General features: G+C 41.8%; 1 protein-coding gene across 1 annotated transcript in view; it reads right to left on the bottom strand.

The window, feature by feature from the left end:
- Positions 1–2,440: 2,440 nt before the first annotated feature.
- The window catches only part of LOC124547348 (pyrimidodiazepine synthase-like), a 40,315-nt gene continuing 30,099 nt past the window's right edge, over positions 2,441–12,656 (bottom strand). Inside the window, exons 4-5 of the mRNA XM_047125100.1 lie at positions 7,545–7,657; positions 2,441–2,773 (exon numbers count right to left, since the gene is read on the bottom strand). Coding sequence (XP_046981056.1) covers positions 2,651–2,773; positions 7,545–7,657 — 236 coding nt within the window. The 3' untranslated portion in view covers positions 2,441–2,650. The remainder of the gene's footprint in view (positions 2,774–7,544; positions 7,658–12,656) is intronic.

Here is a 12,656-nt window from a genome sequence, read left to right on the forward strand (position 1 = left end):
TATACCTGAATTTACCTGTACTTACGCAGTCTGATGACCTTAACAGTCGTATTAAGTTTCCTAAGGGTACACACCTCAAAGAATATTATCTTGCTCTTCGAACGTTATGACATTCAAGTTTAAAATATTAATCAGAATTTCTTATCAGAGGAAGGTTAGGGACGTTGTGTTCATTAGGCTGTGCTCCACGACTTCGATAAAATACACTCCAAGATAACAGAAAGGCTCACCATGAAGGAATTACCCGAACAGGACAGAAATCGCTGGATGTGATATACATACACAGAGAAACAAATAATTACAGTTGCAGAAAAACTGGATGATTTATCCAAGAGTAGGAGCTTTACAAAGTGAGTAAGTCAATAACGCGTTGGTCCACATCTGACCGACAGAGTTGTTGGATGTACTCCTGAGGGATATCGCGTCAAATTGTGTCCAACTGGCGCGTGAGATCGTCAAAAACCCGAGCTGGTTGGAGGACCCTGTCCATATTGCTCCTATCGTTCTCAGTTGGGGACATATACGAAGACCCTGCTAGCCAAGGTAGGGTTTGACAAGCTAGAAGACAAGCAGTAGAAACTCTTGTCTTGTGCGGGCTGGCATTCTCTTGTTGCATTGTAAGCGCAGGATGCCTTGCTATGAAGGGCAACAAAACGGAAGGTAGAATATCTTCGACGTCTGTAGGGGTGTCGTGGATGACAACCAAAGGGATCCTGCTATGACAAGAAATAGCACCCCAGACTATCATTCCGGGATATCGGTCCATATGGTGGGTGACAGTCAGGTTGATATCCCACTGCTTTCCATGGCTTCTCAAGACACGTCTTCGGCGTGGGATCTCGTTGAATGGAGTAGAATTGTCTTCAGAGTTTAGTCCCGCTTCGAATTAAGTCCGCTGACCAACGAAGACGTTTCTGGAGATGCCCTGGACAAAGGTTTGATACCAAAATGACTATCACCCGCTACATGCCCGAAAACAAGGAGTGATGCTCTGGGGTGTCACTTCTTTTCATAGCAAGTCTTCTTTGGTTGTCATCCGCGACACCCTTTCATCGTAGCGGCAAGTCGACGATATAACACGCCCCGGTTTGTTGCCCTTCGTAATTAGCCATCCTGCACTTTCGTTAGCAAGATAACGTCAATGCGTAGCTGGCAAGAGTTTCTACTGCTTTTCGCGCTTGCCAAACATTATCTTGATAACCAAGGTCTTCTGATCTCTCCCCAAATCATAACGTTTGGAACGTTATGGGTAGGGCCCTCCACCCATCTCGGAATTTTGACGATCTGACTCGCCAATTGGACGGAATTTGGCAGAATATTCTTCAGGAGGACATTCAGCAACTATGCCAATCAGTGGCAAGCTGCTTGCATAAGGGTCGGAGGTGTACCAATGCGTTACCGACTTACTCAGCTTGTGAAGCTCTTGCTCTTGAAAAAATCATGCAGCTGTTCTGACACAGTAATCATTTGTTTTTCTGTACGTGTACATCACATCCACCGATTTCCGTCCCATTAGAATAATTTCTTCGTGATATACTGCTTTTTTTTGTCTAAGATTGGACATTTTCATGTGTACCACCAAAAGCTGCCGAAGTTTTGTAATTTTTCAACTAGTTTTAACCATTTACGTCACTATCTCACATACTACACAACTCAAAATGGTATATACCACGTGTCTCAAATCTGCTGTGTTTTTGCTATACTCTTCTTGGGCCACTAAAATATTTCGCATTCCACTCATTGTCACCAGATGGCGCAGCCAAGTCTAGGAACTAGTCAGAACGGAACCATAATACGAGACAACGCTGTGCAACATCTCCTAGCACTTTCAGACGAATGATGCACGGGTGGAGATTATTCAGCATCAGAGTGGGTTGGTCAACAGTCCACTCACTAAATAACAACTCTGTAACAGCCTTCTGCTGCAAAACATTTTGTTGAGTGGTAAGAGCTTCTCAGATTTAGTGAAAAACTTACTTGTACTCGTCGTTTATTTTCTTACGTTAGTGTAGGAACAAGAAAGAAGGGAAGCTCAAAACTTCAACTGTGTCATTGAAAAATAGTTCGCAAATGTATTGCCTAGTTTTCGGTGTTGGTCTGCGATAGTTAAGTGGGTCTGCTCATAAGCAGCAGCAGTACGAATAATATAGGTGCTGTTTTCACGATACATCCTACATTTATCCTACATGTGACGTTTACCAACGATACACGAAATACGTCTCTTGCTTTTTGCTAGAAATATGTGGTAGAACTGCCAATGCTTTTACACTTCCATTTTTCCTCAGCGTTTGTCCTGAATTAATCACAGCAATAGCTCATTAATACGCTGCAGTAAAACATAATTGAGCTTCAGGACGTAGTAAAAAAGATCTGTCCTCGGTCTCCTTAATCACACTCAAGAAATAAGGAACGACGAAACAAAACAAAACATAAAGACACCTTAAAACAATGAAACATCATGTAAGTTTATTTCATTTACATGTGTATGTTCTCATATTTTGAGTAAGGAAACTCTATTTAACAGCTTTTATGTTTATGTCGGTCAGTGAAATCAACGCCAAATGTCGAAAAGCTGCAGGCCATCTGCCAAGATGATATAGTTGCGATGCTGTAAAAAAGTGATGTGGTAGCAAACGGGACGCTGTGTCTGCTATAGCTTATCGTAGTCAAGGCTGCCGTCCATGATCTTCTTGATAAAACTGGCGTGCGCTTCTCCACTCATGAGTGAAGCTTTCACTGCGGGATCCTGCTTCATGGCTGCTCCCCACGCCAACTGGAAAGGAAACGTAATTATAAATTTTTCGTATACAGCGCTAACATCAAAGTAAACAGAAGTTTGTGATACGACAGTAGTTTCTTTAATTCGTGCCACGATGAGAATTTTGTCTATGTAATAGCAAATTTCTCTAAATGTTTTACGTTGAGTGTATTAAATCTTACCAAACCATCGCTTAATTAAACGAAGCTTTATTTTCATTAATTTTATTCAAACAATATTTATTAACTAATATATGCGAGGACATGTTGGAAAGAAATGTCTTCGATCTTTTTGAAAAATCGTAAAGCTTTTTAAATAAAACAAACTTTATTAACATTCTGCATCTATATTCTTCATGTCCACATATTTATTTCTCAACAGTTACCCTGGTGACGAGCACATTTCTCCCAACGAGAGACCAGTTTGTTAATACCCTCCCTCTAGAATGTTTGACTTTCTTGACGAAGCAACAACCTCACCTCTGCTTGCACTGCTTCATCACTATTATTACAGTGGTCCTCCAATGTGTTCTTCAAGTTCTTCTGATAGAAGAGCTAGAGATCCAGCGTAGAGCGCAGCGTTTCGCCACGGGATCGTTTGGTCGGCCGGAGAACGTCAGAGAGATGCTCAACGAACTCCAGTAGCAGACGTTACAGGAGAGGCGTTGTGCATCACGGAGAGGTTTACCACTGAAATTTCGAGAGGGTAGTTTCCGGGAAGAGTTGGACAACATATTACTTTCCCTCAAATACATCTCGTGAAATGACCACGACGAGATAATTCGAGAAATTGGAGCTAATACAGACGCTTACCAGCAATGATTCTTCCCACCCGCCGGCCGCTGTGGCCATGCGGTTCCAGGCGCTTCAGTCTGGAACCGCGTGACCGCTCCGGTCGCAGGTTCGAATCCTGCCTCGGTCATGGATGTGTGTGATGTCCTTAGGTTAGTTAGGTTTAAGTAGTTCTAAGTTCTAGGGGACTGATGACCACAGATGTTAAGTCCCATAGTGCTCTGAGCCATTTGAACCAATCTTCCCACCCGCCGTTCGCGAGGGGTACAGGGAAAAGGAAATCACTTAGTGGTGCCGGAAGTACCCTTCGCCAGAGACCATCAGGTGGATTTCAGAGTACTGATGCAGATGTAGATTTCTGAGCTCTTTCATGCGATCAAAAAGAAACAGCAGATAACTTTCACCTGATCCTTCACGATATGACTTTGATTGAAGATCTGGGACGAGCAACAAGGTTGCCCTATCAGAGGATCAGTTCAGGTGTTGGAAGGAGCATTAAATCGAAAGTCAACTCATGCGGTTAGAGGAGACCCGAGTACTTCGGGCGGTGCTCCTGGTCGTTTCCTGAGCGTTTCACAGTGTGGCCAGACGACCTCCTGTTGAAGTTACTTCAACGCGGATCGGGTGTCTAGCTTATCAGCTCCTATCACGACGACAGGATCTTCCGTGAGGGAGCCGAGGCCGGACTGTCCACAGTACGTCTTATCTAACCTGGAGTGCTACAATGTTCGGTCCTTGGAGCTATCGTGTACACGTTGCACACTGCTATGACGCACCTGATACCGACAAGAGGCCTCCCTTCCTGGACTCTTCAGTAGTTTGCTGCTTTATTTCCTAAGATATTAATAATTTAGGTGGATACATGTCAGACTTAATCGTATAAGGAAATAATTTCATATTATCAACTTCAGTAATGTGTCTGTTCCACAACGATTTTGAAAATGCAGAAGTAACTTCTTTGGAGATAATTATGAAATCATGATTTCCTCGTAAGTATAAAATCAATCAACTTAAATATTGAGAGAGTAATCGTCAGTTCTTTGGGATATAACAATTTTTTTTGTATCGTCTATATAGTTTAGTTCTACGACTTGCGAAATGATTTAGATAAGATATCTGTATGGTGCGAAAAGTTCCACATCATTACGAAGTGTCGTATTCAAGATCTATGGAACAAGTATTAATCTAATCTAATCTAATCTAGTGGCAATTGATCCCGAATAAAGAAAAGTGTGAAGTTATTCACATGAGTCCTGAAAGAAATCAGCAAAATTTCGATTACGCGATAAGTCACACAAATCTGAAGGCTGTAAATTCAACTGAATACTTAGGGATTACAATTACAAATAACCTAAATTGGAACGATCACATAGATAATATTGTGGGTAGAGCAAAACAAAGACTGCGATTCATTGGCAGAAAACTTAGAAGGTGCAACAGGTCTCCAAAGAGACTGCTTATACTACATTTGTCCGCCCTATTCTGGAGTATTGCTGTGCGGTGTGGGATCTGCATCAGGTGGGACTGACGGATGACATCGAAAAAGTACAAAGAAGGGAAGCTCGTTTTGTATTATCGCGAAGTAGGGGAGATAGTGTCACAAACATGATACGTGAATTGGGGTGGCAGTCATTTAAAAAAAGGCGTTTTTCGTTGCAACGGGATCTTCTCATCAAATTTCAATTACCAGTTTCCTCCTCCGATTGCGAAAATATTCTATTGGCACCCACCTACATAGGAAAAAATGATCATCACGATAAAATATGAGAAATCAGGGCTCGCACAGAAAAATTTAAGTGCCCGTTTTTCCCGCGTGCCGCTCGAGAGCGGAAAGTTAGAGAGACAGCATGAAGGTGGTTCATTGAACCCTCTGCCAGGCACTTTATTGTTAATAGCTGAGTAATCACGTAGATGTAGATGTATGACATGACACATGTCCAGATCGACCAAATCATTCATATCAAAGATAGAAATGTTAGAGCATTGCCACGCAATGAATAAATTTTTGCAGACTCCGATGGCAGTTTTAGTGATAAATTTTGGGACACTTGCATCAACTTAAATTTTGCCCTTCTGAGAATCGAGGTAGCAGTGAAGTTTTACTGCAATTTTTGACTGTCATTGCTTGCACAGAGATGAAAAATATATCAAATCTTTTCCTGAAGGAACAGTCCTGCCGGACTTAGAAAGTTTGCTAATCAGTTTTATAATTATTGCTTTGAGAAATGAACTCTCGTACACTAGGTTTTCGCGTTTACATTGTACTGTTGAATGTATTATCGATTATTTGTATTAAAAATCATTGAATCCGAAGTGATGTGTGATCACCATCTATTGATATTTGAGAAATGTCACTGAGCATTTATTCGATTTGAAATATAATTCTTTGGTGTTAGTCAACATTATTAACCTTACAGGATGTATTCATTCACTACTTTATCGATATTAATAATTCGCTAAACTGCCTATAATTTATTAGAATGGCGTTTCGTTTAGCTAAAATGTGACAGAAGCGGTCGTATATATCCCAGATAGTGGACCAAGGACCACGAGGAGAAGAGGTAGTTGGTGGATTGGGTAAGTAAAAGTAACAACTGCGTCACAAAATACAACTCACATCGTATGTCTACACCAGCAAATAAGCCATGAGCGTGCTCTCAGGAATACACACAGCATTCTTTAGTGCTTTCCCATTCTGTATAGAAGGTGATTCAGCTTCCCCTACTGATGCAACCCGCAATGTTATGCCTGGTCTTCAGAAACCATGTGCGAGATTTTCCTATTGTCTCGCTCGTTACGCACAAACTATTAGCTCACAGAAAAAAAGGAACAGGATCTTTTTGCAGGAAATTTAATGTAGTTAAATTTTTTACTGGCATGCGTTTCTCTGGAGGGCACGGTTTTCGAGCTGTTCAGGAAAAGCGTACAAAATTGAACTTCAAAGCCACCTCCACACCCACACTCATCGTTGACCAGTCAGGTTTTCTAACAGTATTGTTAGGCAAAACCTACACAAACGTCAGTTTTGCGATTTGTAAATGCTCGACTAAGTGTCGTAACGAAGACCAAAAAAGGTCGAATTTGGGAAATAATTCGTACAGTCGCAAGTTTTTGTGCAGTGGTAGAAGTGAGTGCCACGAACAACGTACTAAATATCTAGACCAGTGGGGGCTGAATGGGGGGTGGGTGGGGGGGGGGGTGTTTGTTCATCTCTGTACGTTTTTCTAGAACAACTGGAAAACTATGGTCTCTAACAAAAATGTATCCCAGTACAGAATTAAGCTACATCAAATTTCTTACCAAAACGGTCTGATTATTTTTCTGTCGGACTAATAATTTGCACATAGCAGGAGAAAAAATATGGAATTCTCGCACCTGGTTTTTGAAGGCCAGGTAGAGAATTATGGGTTGTATAAAACGATATTGGTAAGAACATCTGTATGTCAACTAACGAGTTATATGTTATTCGTTACCGATACATGTAATGAAGGAATTAAAATGATTTTAGCAGCTAGGGGTGCTGAAGCAATCTGCATTCATATCAGCGACGCCTAGAGTGATTTGATGTTACCATCTTGTATCGATTTTCGATGACGGATTGAATGCACTTGGCAGAACAGTGTCAAGACTAGCAGATAATGTAAGCAGTGTCGAAAGATTTTGAAAATACAGCAGTATTTATTTAAAAGGGAAACTTAACGTATGATTTGGTTTGCCTTACAAAATATTAGAAACAGAAAATAGTATGCACCGCCATCAGTTCAGAATCATTAACAGCAGAAAGATCAGTTACCGTGTTGTAGGGCATTGAAAAATCGAAAATTATTTATCTACAACGTGGATTTCACGTTCCAACTCTCTACCGAAATTAAGGGTCGCACATATCTCTGTCTCGGGTTTTTTTACGGATATTATGCAAGGCATAGTAACAGGAATAGTCCTCCCATGGTCTTTACGACAATGATTGATGAACGAGACGATCAGAATAGACTCACGAGTCTGGGGAAGTCCCGCAGCGGCAGCTTGACGTCTGGGTGCATCGTACGCAGCCCCTCAATGCGCTCCGCCCACGGCCAGATCATGTAGTCCAGCATGCCGGGCCTCGCACCTGCAACACACACACACATGCAGCAGCGTGAGGACACACCACGTCTCAGGCAAAGGGTACGTACGTCACAGTGACCAGGACAATTTCATTTCTCAGTAATATCTCAGACGAATAAAGTGAGCGTAAATTAAACATAATTTGTGAAATGCTAAATCTAAATTAAACTCCAGAATAAACTGGTTTACCTCTTATAACCTGAAACAATGTCCATTCATTAGGTACGCCTCAGTTTCCTGTGAGCAGTGACGCAAGAAGTGATTTATCTTCGACCAAGGCGATGTGCACCATCAAGATGACATTTCCCGATCAAATAGGCTAGTTGTTTTAGACAGTCAGTATAGCATATGCGAAGTTCCCTACTTAATATACATGATGCAGGGGACTGCCTACTTATCCATTTGATAAGTAAGACTGAATATTTCGAGAGAACGTTAAGTGATCAGTATCGAACATGTTTCTCGTGTCTTCGTCTCGAGCTTTCATTATTTCTGTAATTTATGCGACTTGCAAGTGCTGATAGACCAGTAAGTTTCCGAACAAAACCGGAAGCAAAACCATCAGGCAAGAAATCATAAATGTGAATTATGAGAATTTATTCCATTAAAGGGACACTTGCTGATTTAAATTGAACATCAAGTTTAATATCTTACAGCATTAAGATTATACAGACATAGACGAAAGGGACGATTATATATATTTTTTAAAATGAAGTGATCGTATTACGTTATTGACAAAGAGACCCCGTCTGGCGTTATTTTGTCGTCCAATGTCCTATATTTGAGGCCATTTTGGCGACTATGCATCTATCTCATGAAGATGAGGTGAAATGGTTACAAATGAAACACCCAGACTCCGATTGAACACAACCTGTGACGCGGCCAGGAATTAACCCCGGGACCCAAAATCCATAGACAGCTTAACCACTAGACCACCGACATGCCGACCACAATTATGCAATGCATTATGCAATACATGGTATTAAATTAATGCAGGTTAATTCAACCTCGTGTTGATTTCTTTTCCGTCTGAAATGATTTAGTCTTGGAGACATTCCATGATTCACACATTTTAACCACTTTCCGGTCAGTTTTGCATTGAAATTCAAAGGCATGCTAAAAAGCAATGCCTCTGAACTTTTTGTGTGAAAGATCTTAAAGCTTTGTAAATATAGCAAGCTTTATCAATATTCTTCATCGTTTCTCCTGATGTCTGGTTATTTATTTCTCAACATAGTCACCCGGCGATGAACACATTTCTCAAAGCGAGAGATCAGTTTGTTGATTCCGACACTGTAGAAAGTTTTACTTTTCTGACGGAGCCACAACCTCCCTCTGATTCATCGTATTCAAGACGAAGTACTCGAAAGTGTTTTTTGCGTTTTGAAAACAGACGAAAATCGAATGGGACCAATTCGCGACTGTATGGAGGATGATCGATGATAGGTGAAGCCAAAGTGTCAGATTGTTGAAGATGTCACAGCACTCGTGTGTCGTCTGGCATTGCCATGCCATGCCCCATGTGTGGACGATCTCTTTGAATTCCTGAAACTTAATTACAGCGCGCTGTTTCTGACACACTGACATACACTACTGGATATTAAAAATGCTACACCAAGAAGAAATGAAGATGATAAACGGGTATTCATTGGACAAATATATTAAACTAGAACTGGCATGTGATTACATTTTCACCCAATTTGGGTGCATAGATCCTGAGAAATCAGTACCCAGAACAACCACCTCTGGCCGTAATAACGGCATTGATACGCCTGGGCATTGAGTCAAACTGAGCTTGGATGGCGTGTACAGGTACAGCTGCCCATGCAGCTTCAACACGATACCACTGGCGTATTGTGACGAGCCAGTTGCTCGGCCACCACTGACCAGACGTTTTCAGTTGGTGAGAGATCTGGAGAATGTGCTGGCCAGGGTAGCAGTAGAACATTTTCTAAATCCAGAAAGGCCCGTACAGGACCTGCAACATGCGGTCGTGCATTATCCTGCTGAAATGTAGGGTTTCGCAGGGATCGAATAAAGGGTAGAGCCACGGGTCGTAACACATCTGAAATGTAACGCCCACTGTTCGAAGTGTCGTCAAAAGGAACAAGACGTGACCGAGACGTGTAACCAATGGGACCCCATACCATCTCGCCGGGTGATACGCCGGTATGGCGATGACGAATACACGCTTCCAATGTGCGTTCACCGCGATGTCGCCAAACACGGATGCGACCATCATGATGCTGTAAACAGAACCTGGATTCATCTTAAAAAATGACGTTTTGTCATTCGTGCACCCAGGTTCGTCGTTGAGTACACCATCGCAAGCGCTCCTGCCTGTGATGCAGTGTCAAGGGTAACCGCAGCCATGGTCTCCGAGCTGATAGTCAACGCTACTGCAAACGTCGTCGAACTGTTGGTGCAGATGGTTGTTGTCTTGCAAACGTCCCCATCTGTAGACTCAGGGATCGAGACGTGGCTGCACGATCCGTTACAGCCATGCGGATAAGATGCCTGTCATCTCGACTGCTAGTGATACGAGGCCGTTGGGATCCAGCACGGCTTTCCGTATTACCCTCCTGAACCCACCGATTCCATATTCTGCTAACAGTCATTGGATCTCGACCAACGCGAGCACCAATGTCGCGATACGATAAACCTCAATCACGATAGGCTACAATTCGACCTTTATCAAAGTCGGAAACGTGATGGTACGCATTTCTCCTACTTACACGAGGCATCACAACAACGTTTCACAAGGCAACGCCGGTCAACTCCAGTTTATGTATGAGAAATCAGTTGGAAACGTTCCTCACGTCAGCACGTTGTAGGTGTCGCCACAGGCGCCAACCTTGTGTGAATGCTCTGAAAAGCTAATCATTTGCATATCACAGCATCTTCTTCCTCTCGGTTAAATTTCGCGTCTGTAGCACGTCGTCTTCGTGGTGTAGCAGTAGTGTATGTATTTACGTTACACACCACCACGTTACACGCAACAATTTGGCCCCCTCTAGCGGCAGAGGATTGCAGCTTGCGTCAGCGAAGCGGGAAAGTCGAATGAGTAATATGCATGACCTGTAATACCTCAATCTATATTGAGAACAGGGTAAAAGATTCAGAGGTATTACTTTTTAGCACTGCTTCGTAATTACACATCCGTGAGACTTTATATTTCTTCCGTAGCAGTGAACATCATCAAACGCATGTTTTCACCCATGAAAACATTCTAATACTGGAACACGAGGAAAAACTGAACATGTGCTGCACCAACAACTGTGGCGAATGGACAAGTGATAGTCACGGATGAAGTCGTGATTAACTGACGCTGGGTATTACGTTAGGTCTTGCGTAACCAATCCATATCAGTGTCTGACAGGTGTATAGTAATCTCAAAGCGTTGCGCAGCGCCACAAGGCCATAAGGAATTCACCAGTAGCTAGTGAACGCCCATGTTTGGATGTAAAGCAAGGTAGCAGATGAATGCGAAAGCAACAACAGGCCAGCAAAACATTTGCCATTATGAGTTACTGGAACCTAGTGGCAGTTAGAGGTCTAGTAAGTGTAAACACACTGATCGATAAAATGGAGAGAGCGCATAGACCACTAATGCACGCTTGTGCAGTGGTGCTCGACTGGAGTAAATGGATTCGACTCCCGATGATTGAAAAAATTTTCACTACCGGTATTAGGCTAGCGAGGGGAGGAGAAGTTACAGTGTAATGTTCCTGATCACTAGCCTTTGAGCCGATCTACTGGTTTAAATACGAAATCTCTCTGCAGAGTCTCATGAAGTGAGGGCATGTGACACTGTTGATGGTGATCTGTCCTTCGGATGGGGATGTTAAGCACGCCTATTTACGAGCTTGCTATTTGCAAGGAGCAGGCTACGTGACGGCACCAAGTTTCGCCCTGTTGCTACTAACATCACCACCATCACCACACAACACTAACATTACTCTACACTCCACACGCACCCAACAGATACATGTAATATTACAAATATTGTAATTGAGCATGTTGTAAAAGTTTTTTTTCTGTGACCTTGTATCGTTAGATTTCATAGCAAAGTGATCATACAGTAGGCAAAATAATTCATTATATTGTCTAATCTTTCCTACTATTTTCCGTATTCGCAGGCTTCTTGCCGTGATCAATGTGAAAAAACTCCTATTTCCTGAAGAATGTGTAAAGATATTATCTAATGATGAAGCTGTTTTTCATCTCTATACGCCTTGTGAGTTGAATGATTGGAAATCAGAGGCTGCCGATGTAATGAAGTCTCCTTCTCTCCGTCCATGTAGAAGATGATGTGTTTGACAGTAATGATATTATGAAGTACGAAATTCTGTGTAAAAGAGGAAAACCGCTGGCTCAATAGACACCTCACACACTGATCAGAAGCATTAATCTTCTTGTCTCTGAAACGAAAGACATTGCCCAACTTGGGAATAGCTTCAGCCATTGCAGTTTTATAAAACAATAGTACTTTTAGCTAGTTAAACAGCTTGCACTGGTAATGAGAGTTCCAACACAGTTCTCAAAGTATGCATCAAGTTCACATGGAATGCCTGCTACTGTGATCTAAATGAGAGCAAATTGAAGATCTAAAACAACGATATTACTTAGTATTGTGAACAGTGTCCACTGTCATAAAGGTATTATTGACGTACTGGATTGTTTGCAGATCATTTTATTTCTACTGTCTTCAGGATCTAAGTGAAATAAAAGCTTTTAGAGAGATAAATCCTGTTTTATATTCGCTTCAGTTTTCTGATGTTCTTTTCAATATATTATTATCCAGTTTATGTTGACATGCTTTCGTTATTGCTTTAAGGAAAGGTAACTACCATGTCACTTTATTTTTATTTAATTACCTTTTCCACAAGATTTGGAATTTAGAAAGGGTACAGTTTTACAAAAAAATATAAAAATTGTATAAAATTGCAGAAAAAATCGTCAAAGAGTTTCCTTCTGCCTGTACACCAGTAAAGTCATACGGT

The sequence above is a fragment of the Schistocerca americana genome, chromosome 1 (assembly GCF_021461395.2).
Source record: "Schistocerca americana isolate TAMUIC-IGC-003095 chromosome 1, iqSchAmer2.1, whole genome shotgun sequence".
In the NCBI taxonomy this organism is placed as follows: Eukaryota; Metazoa; Arthropoda; class Insecta; order Orthoptera; family Acrididae; genus Schistocerca; species Schistocerca americana.